The 26331-nt window shown below is 38.9% G+C and overlaps 1 protein-coding gene across 3 annotated transcripts in view; it reads left to right on the forward strand.

Annotated features, from left to right (window-relative positions):
• Positions 1 to 22028, forward strand: part of mylk4a (myosin light chain kinase family, member 4a) — a 42599-nt gene extending 20571 nt beyond the window's left edge. Inside the window, exons 1-14 of one of the 3 annotated variants that reach the window (XM_051697507.1) lie at positions 12044 to 12777; positions 13423 to 13510; positions 13719 to 14169; positions 14677 to 14930; positions 15588 to 15693; positions 16699 to 16792; positions 16906 to 17015; positions 17375 to 17516; positions 17935 to 18005; positions 18119 to 18247; positions 18382 to 18534; positions 20477 to 20555; positions 20667 to 20721; positions 20880 to 22028. In XM_051697507.1, the coding sequence (XP_051553467.1) occupies positions 12265 to 12777; positions 13423 to 13510; positions 13719 to 14169; positions 14677 to 14930; positions 15588 to 15693; positions 16699 to 16792; positions 16906 to 17015; positions 17375 to 17516; positions 17935 to 18005; positions 18119 to 18247; positions 18382 to 18534; positions 20477 to 20555; positions 20667 to 20721; positions 20880 to 20881 (2247 nt within the window). In that variant the 5' untranslated portion in view covers positions 12044 to 12264 and the 3' untranslated portion in view covers positions 20882 to 22028. Of the gene's footprint in view, positions 1 to 12043; positions 12778 to 13422; positions 13511 to 13718; positions 14170 to 14676; positions 14931 to 15587; positions 15694 to 16698; positions 16793 to 16905; positions 17016 to 17374; positions 17517 to 17934; positions 18006 to 18118; positions 18248 to 18381; positions 18535 to 20476; positions 20556 to 20666; positions 20722 to 20879 lie in introns of those variants that run through there. The other 2 variants (XM_051697508.1, XM_051697509.1) reach the window with 2 other exon arrangements.
• The last annotated feature ends 4303 nt before the right edge of the window (positions 22029 to 26331 follow it).

Raw genomic sequence — 26331 nt, forward strand, 5'->3', positions numbered from 1 at the left:
GATATCAAAAATATTAATGGAAATGTTGTCATTTCGAATTCACTTAGAGTATGGAAACAAATTAAGATGCATCTGTAACGATCATGCTTTCCCTCCTGGATTGGAGGATAAGGTCTTTTTCCAATGGAAGCACAAGGGCATAGTGACTATTCAGGATTTCAATAAAGAAGGCAAATTTAGTTTATTTGATCAGCTTAAGCAGCAATATGCCCCATTTTTCGGCTATTTGCAAATAAAAGATTTTGCGAGAAAACATATCCCAGATTAGTTCTAAATTTGAACCTTATTTAAAGTTCATCCTGGTATAAGTGGAGCTGTATCGTACATTTATAATTTATTATTGGAAAACGTAGACAATAACACAAACAAAATAAAGCATGACTGCGAAGAAAAAATGGTTTTAATATTTATGACAACATGTGGAATGAAAGCTTGAGTAATATACATACATGTTCTGTGAATGACATAATCTGATTCAGTTTAAAGTAATTCATAGGCTTCATTATTCCAACTCTAGGCTTCACAGAATTTTTCCTTAGGTCACTTCACTTTGTAATAAATGTAAACTGTCAGAAGGTACCCTGTTTCATTCCTTTAGATCATGTAGTAAAATTCAGCCCTTCTGGCAATGCATATTCATACTGTATTTCTTTCTGATGCACACTCCATTAATCTGGAGTCTGACCCTTGCAATTGACTTTTGGGTGCAGATTATGTTTTTTGTAATGGGTATCAAAGACAGGCTATTTCGTTTTGTATGTTGCTTGCAAAAAGACTCATTTTACAAATGTGGAAATTGGATTCTGTCCCTAATTTTGAGATGTGGGCTAGAGAATTGGGAAAGATGTTACACCTGGAAGAATTGAGATTTATATTAACTGATAAAGTACCAATTTTCACTAAGATCTGGAAACAAATAAGACTGCATCTACAAGAGAGCTGAGAAGATCAGGGATCATTGTTTGGCTATAAGCCTCTACTAAGCTTTTAACATCAATGTGTTTCATACTTAATTAAATTTATTGTTAAATCATATTTTGTTTCAATTTTTGGTGTCGATGATTGTGAACTGTAACCTTATTGCTCATGTGAACTATGTGATATGTTCTAAAGGAACCTTCTGTGACAAGATGTATAATCATAACGGGGAAGAGGGGTATTTTACTAATAAAAATATAATGTGAGCGTTTTATAAAGCATCAACATGTACAATTGTATTGATCAGACAGAATTGACAAATAGATGCCTTTATTATTGTTATTATTAATATAATTATATCTGTGAATTGTACATGTATATTCACTTGAGGAAATATGCAGAGTTGTGCTGTTAAAGGGAAAACAACATATATAAATCAATTTCAAACTGTAATGAGCTCTCCATAAAAACAGGCACAGGTACAAATATATAATGAAATATGTTGCACTCAAATTTTTCATTTTGTCAGAATACACAGCTTTTGAATTTCTGTCAGTGGAAAAAGACATTTTAAAGCTTGTAAATGCTATGCAGGGACTTCCTTGAAAGTTTTTGAATGATAACAAGAACGAATCATTGAGTCAGTGTTTTTAACTATTTGTCAAAACAGACTAATAAACTGTGGAAATTAAGGCATTTATGCTTACTGTAGGTTTCAATAAGAAGAAACTATTACCATATCCCTGCTGTACTCTCTCATACTCATGAGTTGTGATGCAAAAAGTGGATGTGAAAATGACTTTTGGAAACTTAAAGTGAAAAGTGTGTTAAATCCGTGATATTCACGATGGTGGTAATTTTTATATTGCAATAAATACATTTTTATATTGCAAAAATATATAGTAAATATTTTTATGGATTTCCTGTAGCTCAACTGGTAGAGCATGTCACTAGCAATGCCAAGATCATGGGTTCCCTATCTGTCACTCACTCGACGTTGTGTCGATGTAGTGACACTAGGGGTCACTCCGACTGGGGCTTCGGGTCAACTGGGAAAAGAACAAGCTCTCCCCGGTTCAGAGCATCTCTTTTCTCGGTTTGGAGTTGGACTCAGTATCGATGACAGTGCGCCTCACGAATGAGCGTGCACAATCGTTGCTGAACTGTCTGAAGGCGTTCAGATGGAGGACAGTGGTTCCACTGAAATTATTTCAGAGGCTCCTGGGCATATGGCATCCTCAGTGGCAGCCACACCGCTCGGGTTGATGCATATGAGACCGCTTCAGCACTGGCTTCAGACACGAGTCCCGAGATGGGCATAGCACTGCGGGACACATCACGTGGCCATCACGCCGATCTGTCGCTGCTTCTTCAGTCCTTGGACCGACCTTGCATTTCTACGATTAGGGATTCCCTAGAGCAGGTTACAACAGATGCCTCCAAGACGGGCTGGGGCGCCATATGTAATGGGCACACAGCCGCCGGCTCCTGGACTGGCCTGCAGCTGCATTGGCACATCAACTGCCTAGAGTTGTTGGCAGTACTGCTCGCCCTGCGGAGGTTCCGGCCGTTGATCCAGGGCAAGCACGTGTTGGTCTGGACGGACAACACAGCAATGGTAGCGTACATCAACAGTCAAGGCGGTCTATGCTCCCGCTGCATGTCACAACTCGCCCGCCGTCTCTTCCTCTGGAGTCAGCAGCGCCTCAAGAGTCGCTACGAGCCACTCACATCCCGGGCAACCTCAACACCGCAGCGGACGCGCTGTCACAACAGGTTATGCTCAGGGGAGAGTGGAGACTCCACGCCCAGGTGGTCCAGCTGATTTGGAGTCGATTCGGTCGAGCACAGGTAGACCTGTTTGCTTCCCGGGAATCCTCCCACTGCCCACATTGGTACGCCCTGACTGAGGCACCCCGCGGTATAGACGCGCTGGCACACAGCTGGCCCCCTGGACTACACAAATACGCATTTCCCTCAGTGAGCCTACTTGCACAGACCATGTGCAAGGTCAGGGAGGACGAGGAGCACCCTACTGGCCCACCCAGACGTGGTTCTCAGGGACGGGGCACCTTCTAGCACCACGACCAGACCTCTGGAATCTCCATGTCTGGCCCTTGGACGGGATGTGGAAGACCTAAGTGGCCTACCACCCGCGGTGGTAGACACGATCACTCAGGCTAGGGCTCCCTCTACGAGGTGCCTGTATGCCTTGAAGTGGCGTCTGTTCGCTAAGTGGTGTTCTTCCCGATGCGAAGACCCCCAGAGATGCGCAGTCAGATCGGTGCTTTCCTTCCTGCAGGAGAGGCTGGAGGGGTGGCTGTCCACCTTGAAGGTGTATGTAGCCGCTATTTCGGCTCATCATGATGCAGTAGATGGTAAGTACTTGGGGAAGCATGACTTGATCATCCTGTTCCTGAGAGGCGCTAGGAGGTTGAATCCCTCCAGACCATGCCTCATCCCCTTGTGGGACCTCTCTGTAGTCCTCCGGGGTCTATGGGGAGCTCCCTTTGAGCCCTTGGAGTCAGCTGAGCTTAAGGCACTCTCTTTGAAGACTGCCCTCCTGACTGCGCTCACTTCCATCAAGAGGGTAGGGGACCTGCAGGCGTTCTCTGTCAGCACATCGTGCCTGGAGTTCAGTCTGGGTTACTCTCACGTGGTCTTGAGACCCCGACCAGGCTATGTGCCCAAGGTTCCCACAACCCCTTTTAGGGATCAGGTGGTGAACCTGCAAGCACTGCCCAAGGAGGAGGCAGACCTAGCGTTGGTGTTGCTGTGTCCTGTGCGAGCTTTACGCATCTATTTGGATCACACGCAGAGCTTTAGAAGCTCTGAACAGCTCTTTGTCTGCTTTGGTGGACAGCGGAAAGGAAGCACTGTCTCCAAACAGAGGATTGCCCACTGGGTCACTGACATCATCGCGATGGCATATCAGGCTCTGGATGTGCCACCCCCTGCGGGGTTACGAGCCCACTCTATCAAGAGTGTGGTGGCCTCCTAGGCCCTGGCCAGTGGCACCTCCTTGGCAGACATCTGCAGAGCAGTGGGATGGGCAGCACCCAACACCTTTGTGAGGTTCTATTATCTCCGGGTTGAGCCGGTCTCATCCCGTGCATTGGCAGGCATGAGCAGGTAAGTTCTGGGACAGCTGGCCAGGTGTACCACTTGCACATAGCGCCTTTCCCCTCCCCTGAGGTGAAGACGTTCGCTCTTGACTCCCAGTCGTGTTCACAGACTGTGATCCCTGGATGACTTTCCTCCTTAGCCCTGTGGCAGTTGAGTTTGTGGAGAAACTCGCTGCTGGCCCAGTACGTGCACTAATGAGGCCCTGTACTGAGGTAGGTGCTCCACATGTGCTGGTTCCCCGAAGGCGACCCCATGTGATATCTTCAGCAAAATTGTTTCCCTGTCGGTAAACTGCATCTTCCTTGGGCAGAGGCCCCTCTGCCCCCAGTCACCATGCTTTGTATAAACTCCTCCCCCTTCGGGTAGGACCCACCAAGGGACCTCTCCACATGACATACTTCCGACAAGACTCGGTAAGACCATGTGATGTATTCCACTCAAAATACCACCCCCCCCTTTTTGGGCAGGGTGTGGTCTCCACGGTGTCTTCCCCTCGGGAGGGACACCCCCCGACGTAGACACTTATGGCTCCCAGTCGGTTAACAAATTCCATTCTTTTTGGGGAGAAAAAAGAGGAAAAGAGGCCTCGGCTGGGCTAGCCTGTCCCTATTGTTGGCAGTCGACTTATTCCTGAAGGACCATTCGACGCTCATAAGAGCGTTGGGGGAGGTTACGTGACGGCCTGGTGCGCTGGGTACGAGGCACACAATGGTCTGCCCGTCACGCACCGCCAGTTCACGTAACACAGTTCAGATAGTTGTGGCATTTTGTATAGGGACCCCTAGTGTCACTACATCGACACAAAGTCGAGTGAGTGACAGAGAGGGAATGTCATGGTTACTTTCGTAACCTCCGTTCCCTGATGGAGGGAACGAGACGTTGTGTCCCTCTTGCCACAACACTGAACTACCTGCTGAAATGGCCGGGACCTGGTCACGGCTCCTCAGCACAAAACCTGAATGAGTGGTTGCATACCAGCTCCTTTTATACCCGTATGTCCGGGGGAGTGGCGTGCAAATTCCACTCGCCAATTCCCATTGGCCTTTTTTCAAAAAAGCAGAGGTGTTTGGGGCTCCCAAGAGTGACCCCTAGTGTCACTACGTCGACACAACGTCTCGTTCCCTCCATCAGGGAATGGAGGTTACGAAAGTTTGACGTTTGATTCCCAGTAAACTCACTAACTGATAAAATGCTTACCTTGAATGCAATGTAAGTTGCTTTGGATAAAAATGTTTGAAAAATTCATAAATATAAATGTAACATTGAACAACAGTAATATACTGTAGGTCTGAATATTTTTAGTTGTTTGGTTATAGGATACACTATATTTTTCAGGTTTTCATTGAGACATCGATATTGGAAGAGGAATAATATGTGAAACATCGATATTGGAAGAGGAATAATATGTGAAACAGAACACAGGTTTCCATTGGATTATTTTGTTTTCATTCATGCTGAAAGCACAGGGCCTTCTAGTGCTACCATCTTTCTGAAGCTATAGTCCTCTTGTGTGTGTATCTATTTACCCAACCACAGCCTTTTATCTTGCCAAAAGAACAATTTGTGCTTGGATTTAATTGGTCAATTATTTTAAACATGTGCATTCAACTAACATTTGTCTCAGTCCATGTCCAAGAGGTGACACATTACGCCTCAATCTCTAGATGAGAATTCATTACTGTGCAACAAGTATGCATGTATTATTTTGCTTGTGTATCAGTTCATGAATGGTCTAAATGCAGTATGTGCTAGCTAGCGGCACCTATTTCTCAGCTCCTTTTCCACGACTAGCTGGGTGGACCTGTTCGTCATTTGCCCTTCTCTTGGCAGCGTAAGACTTGGCTTAATTCTCAGGATGGCTGTATTACCTCTCATCTATCGAGTTTCATTGTAAACTGCTAGTAATATAAGCTCAAGAGAGGCCTTCTGCTAGCTCCTGTTTACTCCAAAGCGTTGTGGTTATGTTGTTTAAATGGTACGGGCTCTCGTCCATTTCGTGGTACTCTGACTGTCCAAATTTATATTCTGGCTAAGCTAGCTGATGCGTTTTTCTTGGATTTGCTGATGGGTTGCACATACTGAATACTTTGCTACCACTCAAACTCAGTCTGGAAAACTTAGTAAATGCCTTTCATACCACTGTTTTTGACTCTTGCCAAAGACACAAAGAGACTCTTTTTTCTTTTTTGACTTTATAAAGCTAATCAGTGAGTTTCACAAATCACAAATTTCCCCTACAGTGTTGGGGAGTAGTCAACTAAAAGTGACAATGCTACTAACTTGCCTAATTCAGTAGCCTGATAGTAGTTCTATTTTCACAGTAGTGTCGCTTTTCCAGTAACAAGCTACATTTTCCAACGAGTAGTGCTGCAGCATCACTAAATGCTTAATTTGTTACTGCACGAACTCAGTAATGGGACAGAGGGAGAAATCAATCACACTCACCTAAACCATCCTCTCTCTCTCTCTCTCTCGTAGCGCTGGGAAAACTGAATCATTTTAGTGAATCAGTACTTTCAGACAGTTCATCTAAATGAACTAGTTCGCATAAATTATTAACTGATTCACTTAAGCCCCTGCGCAGCCTTAAACCGGCGCCACACCAGCAGACTCAAAAAACTCGATTTTGGCACACATGCAGACTGTTTTGCAGAATTCTTGCTCTCTTCATTAGGAGGTCACATGTGAGAAAACTGTACCCTCATCAGTGAGAATGTTTGTGTGCTGTTCCGGGATTCAGCGTATACACTGATATACCGTTTAAAATGATATACTTGTAAAAATGTGTCAGTGGGTACAAATATTCAAATCTTATTTATGTCACAGTAATGCAAAATGTCGCAGCATGGTACAAGAGGTTTTACATTATACTTATCCTTATTTAATAAATTATCCTACATTATTAAATAAACATTATACGACTCACAGATGTATATGAGTTGTAAATTTTCCGTTGTGGTTATTTTTTATCTGTCAATATTTGCTTTCACTTTATTTCTGCAGCGAAAACTACCTCTTCTCATGGTCACGGAGCTCGCTCTCTTTCCCTCCCTCTCGAGCACGCACACAAACACACACACATGCACATACATGTAGGGAGAAAACGCACCAGGTTCTGAAACAAATGCTCCAAACAAGCCAGCTGTGAAAACGCCTTTATTAGGAAGCGATGCATGGAGTAACTTTACCTTGTGAAAGTGTGTGATTGTGTATTTATCCCCTCGAGGCTTGCCAAAGAATGTGTATGTCAATATGCAGCTTTCAGTGAGTAAAGAAATTAAGTTCAATGAAAACTAACTGCTATGGCTCCGCTTTCTGATGACATTTTAGTGTAGGAAAAAAGGCAGGTAAAAACGCTTGGTGACAGAATCACTATGGATTACAATCAGCATTTGTTATGATATGCAGCTGAGTGTGATCGCATATGAAAATGTTCAGATCAGCTTGACATCTTGTCAGTTCTTCAGTAAAAGAAGAAGCTCATTGGTCACTTGATGAGAACACAAGACCCCGCCTCGGTGTCCGAACAATTTTTTCAAGCAAGCCTGCTGTGCTTTTTCAGTTTTTGAAGCCATTAACTTAGCAGGGAGTCCCGACAGTCAATTGATTAATGACCTCCTACTGGCTGGTGATTATATAAATGAAGCTCACACCTGAAAATTAGTGGAAATTCTTTTAAAGCAAAATATTTAGTGGATTGCTGCAGTCTATCACTATTTTTCAATTCAGGTGTTTTCTAGTTTAATTGTGTATATTTAACCTTGTGCGACCCCGTGTCCACATGTGTGAATGTTGTATTTTGGCTTCGCTATACGCAACACATAATTTAAATTACTTTAAACCGACTGAATACTGTTCACAAGACTTTACACTGTCATTTAAGGGTTAAACTTCTGCTGCACTGAGTCACGTGACACAACAACATGACGTCGACTTCCGTGAAGCACTACAACAGGCACAGTGCCAACAAAAGTGCCTCTGGTAAGAAACATCTTTAAGGGGATAGTTCACCCAAAAATGAAACTTCTCATAATTTACTCACCCTCATGCCATCCCAGATGTGTATGACTTTCTTTCTTCTGCAGAACACAAATGAAGATTTTTAGAAGAACATTTAAGCTCTGTAGGTCCATACAATGCAAGTGAATGGGTGCCAAAATTTTGAAGCTCCAAAAATCACATAAATCAGCATAAAGGTAATCCATAAGACTCCAGTGATTAAATCAAAATCTTCAGAAGTAATATGATAGGTGTGGGTGAGAAACAACACTTTCACATTCTTCTCCTTTTTTGGTGATTCACATTATTCATGCATATCGCACCCTACTGGGCAGAGAGAAGAATTTCAAGTAAAAAAGTTTTTAAATATTGATCTGTTTCTCACCCACACCTATCATATCACTTCTGAAGACATGGATTAAACCACTGGAGTAGTATGGATTACTTTTATGATGCCTTTATGTGATTTTTGGAGCATCAAAATTTTGGCACCCATTCACTTGCATTGTATGGACTGACAAAGCTGAAATATTCTTCCAAAAATCTTAATTTGTGTTCTGCAGAAGAAAGAAAGTCATACACATCTGGGATGGCACGAGGGTGAGTAAATGATAAGAGATTTTTTTTTTTCTTTTTGATAAGAGAATTTTCATTTTTGGGTGAACTATCCCTTTAAGTTTTTTGATTGAAACCTGTTTGGTTGTAAAGAGTAGCATCTCTAGGTTCGTTTGATATGCCACTTTAAAAAATTCATATATATTTCTGGTGTCAGCGCACTGATAAATATGAAGTCCACATATGTGGAATGGGACCTTATTCCCATGTTAGTTTTTTTGATCAGCTATTTTTTCCTTGTTTATTAGCTGCTACTAGTTACAAATCAAAAAGGGAAATGGAAAATGAACACAGCAGTCATGCTCAGGTCTCAGGAGGTTAATTATGAGTTTATGTTCAATTCAATGTTGTCACCTTTGTTGAACCCTTATGGATTTACTACAGATATCATGGCTAAACTATGGTTACTGTATTAAAACTATGGTTAATTTTCATGTGAGAATGTCATCATAATTAAATGGATAACTATCAGATGATAGTTTGCAGAACTGATTGCAGAATTAAATAATATGATCCAGTTGTTATACTGTATTTCTAAAAATATTTTCTTCTTTTTAACAGTTTCAGTGTAGTTAGCTACTTTTGGTTAGTACCTTGTAGTGTAGCTAACTACTTTTTTAAAAGAGTAATTTGACTGTAGTTTAGCTACTTTAAGTCATGAGGAGCTTGTAGGTTGAAAAGCTACAGTTTCAAAGTTGAAAAGCTACAGTTTCAAAGTAGCTTACCCTAAAATCAAAAGAAAGAAATTAGAAAGTATATTTTGCCCTCATTAAAAAGTAAAAGTACATAAACGTTGAAAGTTAGGTCTAATTTGATGCCATTTTACAAAGCACCGTCAGTGTCACCACTGTCAATAAATTGTGAAAAAATAAGGTGTTGCAATAAAACCAGTTTTCTCCTTCTTCTTGGGTCTTTCTGAGTTCTGGTTCACAAATGAGTCTCAAAGTGAACTGTTAAGAGTAATGTGATTATCTTCTGTAATTAACATTTTTTATTGATTCAAAAAGAAAGCACAACAGAGAAAAACACAACATATACACACCGAATCAACATTTAACTTTTAACCCTCATTAATATCCCTCCCCAAACACCAACCCCACCCTACCCCAAAGAACACCCCTGTGGTCACATAAAATAATACACACACACACACACACACAAACAATCAAATAAAAAATAAATAAAAAATAAAATATATAATAAATATACATAGTTAAACTAAACATCTCCCTCCTCATCCCTTCCCCTAGAGTCCTCCAAAACTGCCAAATACCTACCCCACTTCCTGAAAAATAAGTCCTCCCACCCCAGCCTTCCATCTTTCATCCTCTCATAAGCCGCCACCCTCCCCATCTCTGTACACCACTCTGGAAATGGTGGCGCTCCGTCTGACTTCCATCCCCTTAAAATAATTTGTCTACCGATCATCACGCCAGTCAGAACCCAATTTTGAGTAAACTACTGATGAAAGCTAAAGTTAAAAGCTCAGCCAGTACAACTACATTGTAAAAACGTTTTAAAGTAATGAAAACGTTTCGATAACGTTTTATTCCGAGTACTTAATCGGTTAGGATCAGATTTGTTTCTCCATAATTAATAGCCTATACATTTACACAACATAGTTATTGTTTTTTTAACTAAAAAAAATGTATAAGTAAACTATCCCATAAATGTTTCTGTTTGTATTTTGGTCATAAACATTCTATAAACAAAAGCAGTTATTATTATTATTATTATTATTTTAAATATTTAGTTTAAATGGAGAGATTGTGTTATTTTAAAACTTAAAACATTCTACAAACTTTGCAGTTTGGTCTGACATTTTTGACTGTCCACCTTTTTCCTGAATGCAGAAATGTTCCACTATTCGCCTGTTTTCAGTTTCCGGTCTCCAGTGTTTTCACTCACATCTGGTATTACATTTGTAAAAATGGTCAAAAAAACGTGTGGCTGTATGCTGTCACTTTAAGGAGTCGAGATAATAATTTTTTTTATTGACAGTGCCTCACCTGAGTGTGTAGATGACATGAAGCGATGGTGAGTTGATATTATTAACTACTTTGAGTTGTTATGACAGCCGACAACTGCACAAGTTGAGCTTGAAATTCATTTAACTCCAAATAACACTTCAATGGTTGTTGTTCTCAGTCCGAATCGCTCATTTCTGAACATCGTGTCTCAAGACCAGAAACAGAAAACAGGCAAACAGGCATCATGGCGCCCACCAGTGGTTGCTCCGAAAAACTGTTGATATGTAACTTTTTCTTAAAGGACTGGCCATTTTTGGTCATTCAAATATGTAAACTGCATGTCATGTTTTGGTTAAATCAATTTTTAACTAGTTATTGTTATTATTATTTTAAAAGAGTGTCCAGGGATGTAACCTAAATGCAACCAAACAGAAAATTTGTAAAATGTTGCATAAACATTTGTGCTTGCTGGGAACATACCAACTTTAATTCATGACTATGCTGTTGGTGTAGTGCCCTAAATTGTGTTTCCAATGCTATTCAGGGAAGACACGTCTTGGCTTGCAGATTGAAATTTGAGAAATATGGAAATCTATTTAAGAGGATACTTGATAACTTTCAAGAACAACAAAGTGATTATGACTGTCAAAAACTGTTCATTTATTGTGATCTCAATCACTTGTTCGACTACTACACCAACTGTTAGGTCAGGTGAGCTGTATTATGGTCAGGGGGTGGGAACTAGGTAGAGAGGCTTCATATATCATCGTCTAAGGTAAAACTGATCTGTAACTGTCTTAACTTTGGATGAGTAAGATGTTTTAGGGGGACTGTAGTGGATGAGTCATTAGAGTGACACAAGCTCTAGTTTCAGTCGAGGGAGGATTAAATGTCTTCCACAGGCTCTTTGTTTTCACTAGTAGTGAGGCACCATCAACCAGTTTGCTTGTACATCAGAGGAATTCCATGGACATGTGATATTATTTAATAAAAAGAGACTCAGATTTGGCTGTTTTTTCCTTTAATTCTTGTATTCACCTCTTTATATCCTCTTGATTCCCCAATCCCAACTCGTGACTGGAAAGTTCCATCAATCAGAAATCTTAAATAACATGATGTCTCCAAACGAACCTCTCAAGGTGAAAGAGAAGTCAGCACTTAAGTTTCTTTCCATTCATTTACTGAGCAGCCATAACTGGAAACAGGGTGTCACCAGGGCCCCTTTGACACCTGGTAGGGAGGCATCTGACATGGGTTTAGCACTCAAAGCTTCTCTGCTATCACACAGCAATTTCTGAGCCAAACATAGCCCCTCCCCAGACCCTGCTGACGTAAGACCCCCTCACACCAGTTACATTTAGTGAGACCGGCACATGCCATTCTTAAAATGACCTCCACTTTGTAGAGGTGCTCAATGGAGAGCAAGACATGGACAAATCAACTTTTTATTGGGGGATTTAAAGCATCTTGTTTTTTGTTTTTTCTGGCTTTACTCTTGTTTGATATCATCATCCCTGCTTGGCTCATTGTTGGATTATTGGTTTCTTTTTGAGAAAACAGACCAAGTTGGCTACCTCTTTTAGTTCGTCTTTTGCTGGAGCATCTTTGTAAGTTTGTTTTATTCTTCAATGCTACCATGAGTTCTGCTGATTCTAGCACAGGAATTGACCTTCTCCAGGTCAGGATTGAGTCCTTGAGCAACAAAATGGACCGGCTCATAAATATCCAGGAAAAAGTGCTCAGCCGGCTTGATGGCATGTCTCAGGATATTGATGGAATCGAGAGAGATGTAGAAACTTTGAAAGTGGAAAAGGAGGAGATCCATTTACCTCCAGCCATCCGTACAGGACCAGTCCATGAGATGAAGGAAATGTGCCAAGAAATGAACAGCATCATGTTGGCAGTAAATCATCGTTCTGAACAACAAACCCAGAAGCTGGAGGGAATGGAGAGACTGGTGATGAGCATTCAGCAAGTAGTCAGCTTTATTGGAGAGACTGTGAAAACTTCCAAAATCATGGATATTATGTTCAAAGGGCCAGCTGCTCGGAAAAGCAAAATGGATTCAGCTCTCAGGTCCAAGGATAGTAAAAGCAAGCAGAGTACCAAAAAGCAGTCCTCAGATAACAGTGAGCTTGCCACTCCTAAGGTGAGTTAAATCTACAGCATTGAAGAATAGGAAATGTTTAATGGTCTCCCCGGAAATTGCATCATCATCATTGCTATCACCTCATTGCGAATGTGTACCATTTAGGGATAGTTAAGTGACTGATGTGCAAAGGCTACAGTGGGTGCACCTTTGAGGGTACTGCTCCAGTGACAAGATGTTGTACCCTTAAATGTGCAATGTTTGCAAAAAAAAATTTCTGACAGAGAACCTATCCCACTCATATTGCATATGCAACAGAAAACTACCTCTACTAAAGGCTCTAAAGGGATTCATAGGATAACTCTCCTGAGTCAATGTGAGCCAACATTCTAAAATCTACGAGTCTACTTACAAGCTCAAGTATCTTTGACCAAACCATGTCCTTGCTTCAAGGAAATGTGCTAGTGTTTTAGGTTTGTCAACCATGAAAGCATATCTTTTACAATCATCATGATGTCCCAATTGTCTGTACTGAAATGACACAAATTCACTACATGTGGTTTTACATTGAATTTGTTCAAATTTTTTTTCAGTGTTTGAATTTGTTTAGTTGTGGAGGAAAAACAGAACTTTTCACACTTTAACCTAATTGCTTCTCTCATCTTTTTTTTTTTTTTTTGCTCTATTTGTCCTGGTGCTCTAAAGCTAAAGGATCATAAAGGTAAAGACGGGAAGTTTCATCTTAGCATCAAAGGCCTCAAAGCACAGAAGAAGAAACCACCTGATTCAACAGGTATCTACAGTACCATCACATCCAAAAACATGGGTTTTAAAAATGTAACACTCACAATTGTACCAATCCAGACAAAAATACTGGGTAAGCTCATTAATGTAATTGTAGGCATTTCTGAATTTCAAATGATTAATCTAAATGTGCAGTTCAAATGACAATGCAAAATTTCCCTTTTAAGTTTTTTTTTTCTACTTTTCCCCCGATATAGATACAGTCTCTTTGAGGAAACAGGCATTGTTGCTTGAGGAAGTGCGGAAACTTAACCAAGAGAATGCAGAACGCTCTGAAGTATCCCAACATCTTCAAGATGGTGTGCAGAAATCAGATGATGGTCTGCTTACTCCAATCCAACAGGACCTCATCTTGGAGGAGACCAAGGCCCCTACACCTGAGCAAGAGACATACTCAGAAGAACAGAAGGAGGTCACTGTGGAGCTGAAAGAAAAGGAGAGAAAAGGTACAGATCCAAAGACAGAAGACATCCAAAGTGAAACACAACAATTATTGGAAGATGGTAAGGAGATACCACTAGAGACCACATATATTCTCAAAGATCAGGAGGTAGAAGATGAAGAAGAGCAGACAGCTGATGAGGGTCCTTCAGAACCCGACACTACCGACACAAAGGGACCTACGACTCCTGACAACTCACTGCAAAGGTATCTGATAGGGTTTCCCTCTCACAGCCATATTATACTCAACAGGGCCAAAAGTATGTGGACACCATTTTCAAGGCCCTTTACAGTTCCAGCATGACAATGCTCCTGTGCACAAAGCGAGGTCCATAAAGAAATGGTTTGGAAGAACTTGACTGACCTATACATAGCCCAGATCTGAACCACTCAGAGCACTTTTGGGATGAATTGGAATGGTGACTGCGAACCAGACCCCATCACCCAACATCAGTGCCTGACCTCACTGATGCTCTAGTGCCTGATTGGTAGCAAATCCCTGCAGCAATGTTCAGACATCTACTGGAAAGCTAAACCAGAGGAGTGGAATCTGTTATAGCTGCAAAGGGAGGGATTAATGTCAATGGCTTTTAAATTAAATGTCTCATATAAGTGTGGTGTTTGGATGTCCACATACTTTTACCATATCCAATAAGTGTATCTTTTTCATTGATTTCAATGTCTTCAACCACGGTTCTATTTCTGCTGTTTTAGCAGTGAGTCTGAGCAAGTGGATGAGGTGACTACGAGCAGCAAACGACATGTAACAGAGGAAGATCTAGGGTTGGAGGACCATAAGAAGAGCAGGGTGGAGGAAGGTCAAGAGGAAGGCAAGCAGGAGCCAGAGGAACCTGAAGATCTGCGTGGTGTTTTTAAAGCTGAGGGTGTGGAGATTGAGTTGGATTTCAGTAAAATTAAGGAGGGCTATGAGGACGAAGATGAATATCACAGTGAGCACTTCTTCATTGGTAAGTTTCACAGTGATTTCCATTGTATCGTTGCTAAAAAAAAAAAAAAAATGTAATAGCTTCAGGTAATCCACTATATCACTTCGCATTTTTTCAGTTTGTTGTTAGTACAATAAACTATATTTGGTTGATAAAATAAACTGACAAAGTATATTGTTGACTAACTAAAGTGTCAAAGTAATATCCCTATTGAAAAGACCAATTTAGACCAGCATGAATTTCCATGCTAATCCAGTTGATTAGTGGTCGACCATTATAGGTTTTTAGCCGATATGTAGAAAGCAGGGTGGTTGATAGTACAATCTGTCATAAGGGAGAGTTAATACTTCTGACATTCAGATAATGCATTTCTATAATGCAAATCTCAAAATGGCTGGTTAATTGGCCTGGTGGATATATCGGTCTGTCAATACCGATTAGTGTTTGTTTGGTACACATGCAGCTGGTCAAGTAGCATGGCCATGTTGGTGAAGTTAGTTGACCCAGGAAGTCTTGAAAGCCACATAAGTAGCCTGGTGGGAAGAACACCAGCATCTGATGTTGGAGACCAGCTTCCAAAACACAACCTATCTTTTCAGCAGGGATCTGCTACTACTTAACCTCATCTGTTTTTCAAACATTTCTGTTAATATTTCGCCATCTTCTACTGTCCTGCAGACTGTACCCCACCTCCACCCGCTCCCTTCAGCCACCGCGTTGTGTCCGCCAAGCCCAACCAGATAAACAACTTCTACACCATCAACCGACAGGAGGTTCTTGGAGGGTCTGTTGAAGAATTTTCTTTAGTTTTTTCACTTGGAACTGATTTTACAGTACATAATGTTTCAGAGATGGTGTAAATTCGGACAGTGTAGTCTGCTAATCCCCTCAAAGGCTAGTTGTGTAACTCCCTCCCAACGGTGTCTGTCTCCTCTCACCCGTTTCATAACTCCAGAGCCAAGGCAGTTATTTTTACATAGGGCTTTCAGGGTATGTGAAACTGTATCTTCACGCCAGCTGGAAGCTAATTGCAAGGTGTTAATCCAACTCTTCAAAGAGAAGGTCCTTCTTGTTGTTAATAGTATAGTGTTTGGAAAAACACGACACCCACTGCATTGCGATGGCATCCCTGAAATTCTTCCTAAACTGTGCCTTTTAAAGTATAGTATTGCATATACAGTGGCTTCAAAAAGTATTTAGACACTCAAGTCACAAAATTTCTGAATGTCATTGCATTAGGTAACAAAATATCAAAGCAAGCATCATCAGCAAACAAATGATGCTAAAACTTTTCTCAGAATAAGTTACATTTGTTTCATTCTTTTTTGCAATATCTCCTGAAGGAATTGTTCACCCAAAACTTACAATTCCGCCAATGTTTTGCTCACCCACATGTCTTTTTAAACCCATACGACTTTCTTTCTTCTGCGGAACACAAAAGGAAATAATTTAATAAATATTTGGTTGAATTGCAATCTGGTGTTGTAGAATCTTTTCACTATACCTACATTTTTTCCAAAATGTAGGTTTTGTTGATTTAAAACTCGACAGAGCATTAACCTTAAAAATGTAACCCGTTTGTGAGAACATTTAACTTGCTTTTAGTGCCACACAGTGGAAATTTTACTATGTTGTGAACCATGTAACATAATTTAGCAAAAACTATCTACACTTTAATAAGATCAGGCTGCTGAATTTAATACAACGGCAAAACATGGACACTTATATGATATATGTTTCTAGATGTCTTGATTGTCCTTAATTCATTTCTACTTTTTTCTCTTTGCAGAGGTCGATTCGGTCAGGTGCACAAATGCATTGAAAATTCTTCTGGACTCTCTTTGGCAGCTAAGATAATCAAAGCTAGAAGTCAAAAAGAAAAGGTACAAACAGCAAAAGCCAACAGGCTTTTTTTTTTTTATTGTAAAGGTCTGATTTTAAGTGTGAACATAGAGTTCAGCTATAAACTGGTGGCTTAATATGCTTTATTTAAAAGGAGGTGGTGAAGAATGAAATTCAAGTTATGAACCAGCTCGACCACGCCAACTTGATACAACTCTACGCCGCATACGAGTCCAGGAATGACATTATCCTTGTACTTGAATAGTATGTGCTTTTTATTGGTTCATTCTTACTGGTTATTGTCTCGTGAGTCCATACAATTATTTTCAGCTGTGGATTTTTCTACACATAGACTCTAAATGAGTTAATGCAACCTTGATATTCAGTGGTGCTTGATAAGGCAAACACTATTACTATTGCTCAGTCATTAAGTAACCCATGCAGAATTACCCTGTCAGCCACCCACAGTAGCTGAGCATTGTGGCGGTTAGTTTTGCTTGGGCAAGCACCACTTTTATTCTCTTCAGAAAATTTTCAAATCTAGTTGGATAAAACAGTTTCAAAAATATTATTGATAAGTTACTAAAAAAATGATCAGTGATGAAGCTTTGTCTTTTCAACAGTGTTGATGGAGGAGAATTGTTTGACAGGATCATTGATGAGAACTACACGCTGACAGAGCTGGACACAGTGATGTTCATCAGACAGATATGTGAGGGCTTACGCTACATGCACAAAATGTACATCCTCCATCTGGACCTAAAGGTACAACCAGAGATCCAATGTGATACAATAAAAACACCTAAACACAATAGGGCTGCAACAAGTAATTGATAGAAGAAAAAAAAAACCCCATTGAATTTCTTTGTTGAAATGCTGCACACACAGAACATTCATCAGTGACGTTATTTTACATTAGTAAAAGAAAAAAACAATTTTAAAACGCAAATGGATTTTTCAATAAAATGCTTAGTATTAAATGTGACTCTTTTTATCTGAATACATTTTTTTAAATAATTAACATATTTGTCGATTGTCAAAAAAGTTGTTTGTTCCAGTCCTACACTTAAATCTTACGAATATGATCTGTTATATCCTCTATTGTCAGTTTTTAAGGCCCTAAATGAGAGGGATAATAACCAAAGAAACCTTTATCACACATTTTGTTTCTTGTGCCCTGCAGCCAGAGAACATTCTTTGTGTCAGCAGATTAACAAATAAAATCAAGATCATCGACTTTGGACTTGCTAGAAAGTAAGTATGGTCACTGCACTGTTGTCTTAGTTATCAAAAGCTGTATAACATAATGCAAAGTAAGTAAACTACATCTGAATGGCTCAATTCCCCATGTGTTCAATTCTCTTCAGATACCAGCCCAGAGAGAAGTTACGAGTGAATTTCGGTACGCCAGAATTTCTCGCCCCAGAGGTGATCAACTATGATTTTGTATCCTTCAACACTGATATGTGGAGTTTGGGCGTTATCACATACATGCTGTAAGTTACTCAACAACATGCAAAATCTAGTTAAATTTGCATTGTCGCACCGCTGAAAATGGCTTTTTAAAATGATTTCTACTACTAAACACATATTTTTTATTTTTTTTGGGTTTATCACAAAAATGAAACAGGCTCAGTGGTCTGTCACCGTTCCTCGGGGATGATGACAATCAGACGCTAAATAACATCTTAGCCTGTCAGTGGAACTTTGAGGAGGACGAGTTCATAGACATCTCAAAAGAAGCCAAGGATTTCATTTCCAAACTGCTCATTGTAGATAAGAGGTATGCAAGAGAAATGTACAATCCTCGTACAACACCGCCTGTGATGATAGCAATACCACCTCATGCAGGATTTGAAACAATATTGGGCAGGAAATAACTTAAAGCTGTGACGCTACTAAATTAACTAAATCTTTCAGTAGTGTGACAGAGTAGCCTTTCCAGTTACAAGCTACTTTCTCTAAAAAGTAGCAGTGACAAAACGCTACATCCAGCCTGATCTCATAAAATGTGGCGACATTCTATACATCTATCCGGCAGTTCTGAGGTGAAATGTCCACTGTGTGGCACTAAAATTACGTTTAAATTGAAAAGAGTTCAATTTTCTCTAACACAGATGAGTTTTTTTTAAAGGTTAATGCTCTGTCGAGTTTTAAATCAACAAAACCCGCCTCCCTACCCTTAACCTTAAACCTAAACCTAACCGATAGTGTAAAAAATAGGGGTGGGTAAAAATATAGATTTTAATTTCATTTCATTTGAATGATCTCAATATCAATTCTTAAATCCCAAGATCGATATTTTACTCTATGCACAACCTTCTATTACAATGAGAGTAAATAACTCGCATTTGCAACAAATTTCGTGCTATGCGGTTAAAATGTATATACTGTATTTGGCAACTGGCTGGTAAGTGCACAGATGAGATAAAGCCATTCCAGTCTCTCTCGTTAATATGCACTCAATTACAGACGCTCTTTACAGTACTGCTTGTTTTCTTCAAGAGACGGTACCATTTTAACACATGTTCAACAAATTAATGTAAATACTTTTAAATAGTACAATATTATGCAATTATACAATAAACGTAACAAAAAATAGTATATGAAATATACAATGTTCTTTACTAGTATAGTAAAATTAATATTTTCGTAATGTACCAAGTTAGAAGGTCCCCTTTATAATTAACAGCATTGGCTGGAAAATAATTTCTTTCATATGTAAGCAAAAGGGACATTATAAGTGAAATATATCCATATGTATCGACATTGAATCAAAATCGGAATAGAATCTAATCAAATCGAGAGCTTGTGAATCAGAATCGAATCGAATTGGGAAAACAATATCAATACCCAGCCCTACTAAAAAAAAACACAATAGCTGAAGCAACCGCGTCATGTCATTTTGTGGAGCTTCTATGACACTTTGGGTTCACATGTGGACTCATGTTCTGTTCAGGACTCGTACCCCGCTCCTTTACATCACAAGTGCATCACTCTATCAGTCGAGCTCAAGTTGATCTCACTCGAACAAGCTTGTAAATGTAGTTGATTATGTAATGCAAACATTAAAATGATTCATGTGCTATAATAAAAGTGTTTAGATGACATAAGATAGCATTGTGTGAGGAACAGAACATGATAATCTGATGTTTTACTCGTGATTTGTGAATAAAAGTCGCTGTTATTGTAGCGCCCCTAGTGTTCATTTTGCCTGGAAACGGCATTAACATACCAGTACAATGAGCCACGTAAAAATCATTTTGCAAAAATGTCTGTAAAATTATGTGATTCTATGAGACCAGATTTGGCATTTTAGGTTTTCTTTTTATAGCAAAATATTCAGTTACATGTTTGCTTTTTGTCACTATGCTTTTGGTTATAAATTAGTGTGTTCTAGTTTTTCTAGTGTTTCTAGTGTTCTAGTTCAAGTTTAATGCCATCACCCAATTGAAATGGTTCATTCCTTTAAATCTTTTCATTGTTTTGATCCAGAAAATATGTAATCAGATCCATTTTAAAAAGTTATTGTCACCTTCATTTGTTTTATTAGTAACTTGTATTGTAACTACTTTTTCAAAAGAGTAGCTTGACTTTGGTTTGACTATTTTAAATTATGAGTAGTTCAAAGTACAAATGCTGAAAGCTACAGTTTCAAAGTGATGTCCTCAACACTGAGTTGAATCTAAAAGCTTGTGTTTTTTTTTCTTTCTGTGTGTGTGCAGTTGGAGGATAGGAGCATCGGAAGCGTTGAGGCATCCCTGGCTGTCAGATCCGACCGTTCACTTCCGCCTACGGGAGAAGGTAAAGTCTGCATTTCATCATCGTAATGATGCCAACTTATGTGATATACACCAAATCTGTGAATGATGGGATTTCTTTGCACTTCAAAGAGTTTTTTGGTTTGCTTCACAGAAAAATATGTGTCGTTCGCGCAGAAATTCTTGCGTGCCTCCACCAGATAGTTCATGTAAGTCTGTCGTCAATGTACTGTAGAATTGAATAATGTTTAGGTCTTATATTGTGAAGTCATGATCTCTGCTTCTTTGTGACAAACAATACTTTGCTAGACAAAATAACAAAGTCTACACAATTATGCTGACGAGTTTTATCCTAATTTTTGTTTAGAGGGACCAAGCCTGCTGTGCGACCATGAGGATTATTGGACATTATATTGTGAAGAGACAGAGATTATCAGAGAAGATTGCCCTTTGCATAAACCTGCTGTTGGCATTTCTTAATTTACAACTGCATGTTCTGTGAAGTTGATGCTATGCTAGAATGTGAAATCGAGTCTTTAATTTTGCTAATAATTATCAGACTTCATAACTCGTAAGAGATTTTTAAAAAGTACATTTCATCTGTTGTTTTGATGAGCTGGGCAGTTCACTTTAATAGGCAACATAACACATACATAACAACCCTATAATTAATATTATAGTACTATTAATGTATACATACTGTAGCTACATTATTCCATGCTGCTTAAGAAAATAAGAGCTACACAGAAGAAGAAATGTGCAACTGTAAAAAAGAAACATATTTGTGCCTAAAATAATATCAAGTAAAACATACAAATTTGATAAAGCACAGATAATACTAAAATAAATGACTCAAGGGCTTTTAGCTATTATAAATGCATGTTCATCAAAATGCATTTGTCAATTATGATATTCACATTTCAAAGCGTAATGTACATGTAAATTGTCTAATCATTACAGTTTATGTCTCGCACAGAAAATCAACACGTGGTTGTACAATTTTTAACTCTCTGATAGATCTCCGTCACATTAAAGAATATTCCGGGTTCAACACAAGTTCAGTTCAATCGACAGCATTTGTAGCATAATGTTGATTACCACAAAAATGAGCTTCGACTTGTTCCTCCTTTTCTTTAAAAAAAGCACAAATCTGTGTTCCAGTGAGACACTTAGTTTTAATTAAGTTTTAATTCTTCTGTTAAAACTCGTGTATTATTTGAGCTGTAAAGTTGATTACATTTTCATTTTTACAGGCGTTTTAAGGTTTGATGACATTACATCATCATGGTAATGAAGTTGTAAAATTGTCTATAACTTTCCACAGATGTGGTTAGTAAGTGATTTAATCACAGTAAAATCATGTTAACACACATATTGTTTATGTCTTGTGTGTATACTTTTGAAACAGTATTTTAATGTTTACTGATTATTGACCCCATTGACTTCCATTGTAAGTGTCTCACTGGAACACACATTTGTGTTTTTTTTTTTTTTTTTTTTTTTATAAAGAAAAGGAGGAACGAGTCAAAATAAATTTTTGTGGTAATCAATATTATGCCACAAATGCTGTCGATTGAACTGAACTTGTATTGAACCTGGAATATTCCTTTAAGATTTTCAAGCCTCTTCAGTGGTATGCTGATTATTGAATATGCTAATTAAATATACTAGGAACATGAGGGAATGTGAAAGGTTATTTTACATTAGCACAATCTGAATGTTAAATGAATATTGTTTAGGTTTTTCACCTTTTAAAGGAATACAAATGGATAAGATATATTCATATTTCTTCTTTCATTTGTTTTGAATGTTGAATATATAACATTGCATCATATGCACTTTAGGACATAATTTAATCTGAAAATAAATGTAACTTTCTTAATAGATTAAAAAGGTCTAGTTTTAGGAAAATTGTTTTATATGTCTACAATGTCTTTTCCATGTACACATGAATGGAAATAGTACCATATATTAAAAATATACACATATATATACAGACATGTCTTACCTCTCTTTTCAATGATTTAAATGTCTTAATAGTGGTCAACTCGTTTCACTGTGTTCTTGTTCTGTTGTGTCCACTAGAGGACAGGACATGAGTCAGTCAAGCAAGAGACACTTTCACCTCTTTAATGTAATTTAGTCTCAAATCATCACTTTATGAGCTTTAGTCTAAACAATGTGTTCATGAGCTCAGCCAGTGTCATTTATCAATGACTTCACCCCATTCATAGTGTTCAATCCAAACTCACAAGCTCACATGGATTTAAATCAGAAGCTAAAGCTGGCGGGAACTGCGGCATTACTGTAAACAGCTGTTTTAATGTGGGATGTTAATCGTTGGGGTGTGTGGGGAGAGTGTTAATACCCACTTGTCAAATAAAAGTATTGTAATTTTGTCCACTTTTTCTCTGTCTATCTCCTCCCTCTCTGTCTGGGAGGTGTTCTGGAAGCACAATTAAAACCAGATGGCTGTTTTATGACCCGAAGACAATAAATATAACTGGAGTTTCTGTCAGGGGGACCACCAGCATTAGAACTTCATGTGAATGCTCTTTTGATTATAGTTGCTGCTCATGTAGCATTGTGCCAGTTTGTATTTTTCTGCATTGTGTTAATGTGGAGAACGATAAAACTGTTATAAAACTATAAAACTCCATCATGCAGATAAGATTCTCCCTTTTTTTTTTTGGATCTTTTTCATTTTATTTTAAATTACTGTGAGGTTTGAGGTTGTAGCCTGTTCAGTAACTGAATCTCAGTAACTGTTTTGTTATTGAACACATTTGCTCACTGATTAAAGTAATCATGGCTGATTGTAAATAGTGAATTTCAACAATAACATCAGTAACTGAAAATTATTGATTTTGAATGATGCTGAATCCACACCACTAGGTGTCAGTAGACAATATACATAAAAAAAATCTTTGAGTCCACCTTTTGGCCCTGCATTCCAAACGGGATAAATCACCCTCCAAAGGGCACTTTCAAGGGAGAACAATCATAGTCATGCTGTAAGATCGCTTCAAACTGAATTTCCAATAAAAATGACTTAACAGGTGAGTTTCGAATGACCCTTATTTTTTTTTAGCTCCACACCTTTCAGCCTTCCAAAGCTCTCACAGTGGATGGAAAAGTCAAGTAAGTTTTATTTGTATAGCGCTTTTCACAACACACATAGTTTCAAAGCAGCTTTACAGAAAATCATGCATTAACAGAAAATGATTGTAAATTGTGTATAAAAATAAATAAATAATTAAAAATGAATTGTATTTAGAACCCCAGTGAGCAAGCCGAAGGTGACTGTGACAAGGAACACAAAAATCCATAAGATGTTGGTTAATGGAGAAAAATAACATTGGGAGAAACCAGACTCACTGTGGGGGCCAGTTCCCCTCTGACTAACATCATGAATATAATGCCAATATTACTTATGTATAGTGCAAGTCATGGGGTTTAAAATTATTAAACTAAGTAAGTGTTAAGGGTCAGTGTTTAAAACAAAGATTTTGTATGAACTGTAAGATTAATGACTAATGTCTTTGAAGTCCATCATGGATTAACTTCAGAAGTTCACATTGATGCAATTGTCCTTTGTTAGTTGGCTGATGAAGGGTTTTGTTGGCAATTAATTGATAGTCTATGTATTCCATTTCAAGAGTGTAGTCCATCATTAGACCAAGGTGATGCAGGCAGAGATCAATGAGGTGCTTCACAGTTCAACATCATCTCAGTGAGGTTTGGTGGGATCCATCCTAAATCCAAGGTTCAGGCAGTGGCATATGAAGTATCCGATGTCTTACAGTTGGAGCTGGCATCAGTTCATTCTCTGAAGTCCATCGTAAAAGACTGAAGTGATGTTTGGCTAGCACCAGCTAGTTTGTCGTCATCACTCAGCAACACGTAGCAGTGGAGTCCGACACCAAATAGGAATGGAGCTGGATCTGGCCGGTTCTGATAATCCTGAGGTTGAGACAGGGAAACAAAGAGAATAATATTAGTGTAGATGCCATTCAATTTATTACAGAGTTATAGATTATGAGAAATGTTTCTGGTTCTGGCAGACCTAACTAAAGCAGCCTCATTGTGAGCTGATGGATAAATTCTAAGTAGATGAGTCTTTCCTTGTTTACAAATACAAAGTGGTAGTGGTCTGATAAATAGGACCTAAACCAGGCTAATGCAAATCCACTAACGCCAACATAATTCTCCAGCCTATTCAAGAGGATGTCGTGATCTATCATGTGTAAGGCAGCACTAAGATATAAAAGCACTAGAAGAGAAATGCAGCCACGATCAGATGATAAGAGCAAGTCATTTGTAACTCTGATAAATGCAGTCTCTGTACTGTGATGGGGCCAAAATCCTGACTGAAATTGTTCATATATACCAGGGGTCGGCAACCTATGGCACACGTGCCAGCATTGGCACGTGGAGGGGTAATCATTGGCACGCCAGCAACGGCGAGAGAGTAGACTATTTTATTTATATAAATTCTGCACCTGCATTCCAATCTACATCTAGATGTAATCCTTCCTCATGACCACGCAGAGATTTCACGAGCTGAATGGGAGGCTAAACAAAAAGTAAAAATGTGACGAGACTGCAGTATACTCAACAGACTCATGCAGCACGTGTAAACCATTCGTGCATCACATGCTGGCAGCGTTTCACTTTTGGTTAATCACGCTAGTAAATGCACCCGCTTTAATTTGGTCAGGTTGCGCGGATGACAGCCTACATTCCGTTTCATTTGTTTCTTTTTGCTTTCAGAACAACACATGATGTAATAAGGAAAACAACACTACTAATCCTTAAACGATTAAAAGAGAAAACATAAACCAAAATTGTGGGGTTCAATAATTTTATTCAAAATATGAATTAAACCTGGAAATAAAGTTTTAGGATATTGCAGGTGCGATTCACCGAAAAGGGCTAAATAGTTAATCGGCTTGCATGTGCAGTGAGAGTCTCGTCACACTTTAAAAGTGTTTAGCCTCCCATTCAGCTGATGAAAACAGGCTGCGTGATCATGAGGAAGGATTACACCAAGAAGTAGACTAGAATGCAAACTTCATAGAAATAAAATAGCCTGCTCCTCTCTCGCTGTTGCTTGCATACTAGTGATTACCCCTCTGCGTGACTTTGAAAAATGTATGACATAATATAAGAAATATTTAAGATTCCACACAATTTCCAGATCAGTAATGAAATAAAGAAATTTGTGGGCAGGTAATAAGGACAGATTTTCTTTCATTAAAGCACTTTCACAAGATGCTCTGTGAAAATTCACATGCAGGATCATTATTATATCATAATCATCGGGTTTTGCACAAATGTTTAACTCAAACTGTTATGCTGATAATATCATTTGTAATGAAAAATAAACAATTAAATTAGGAAAAATGCAAAATGGAAATATTTGTTGACACAAACTTCGGGAAATCACATCCATGCGCTTATTTTCTTTTTTTTTCTTTTTTTTTTTTTGGGTGTTGGCACAGCCATTGACTTGGAATATATAAAATGGCACTCCATGTCAAAAAGGTTGCCAGCCCCTGATATATACCATTTCTCTGTAGAAATGAACATAGTTGGGAGGACACTACCTTTTCTAGTATTTTTGACATAAATGGGAGATTTGAAATCGGTCTATAACTAGCCAATTCCCAGGATAAAGCTGTAGCTTCTTAATAAGCGGTTTGATAACTGCCATTTTAAAGGTTCTTGGGACATGTCCTAAGGATAGCGAGGAGTTAATAATATTAAGAAGATCTGAGATTACAGGGAATACCTCTTTTAAGAGCTTAGTTGGTATT

Source organism: Myxocyprinus asiaticus, chromosome 5, assembly GCF_019703515.2.
Source record: "Myxocyprinus asiaticus isolate MX2 ecotype Aquarium Trade chromosome 5, UBuf_Myxa_2, whole genome shotgun sequence".
Taxonomy (NCBI): domain Eukaryota; kingdom Metazoa; phylum Chordata; class Actinopteri; order Cypriniformes; family Catostomidae; genus Myxocyprinus; species Myxocyprinus asiaticus.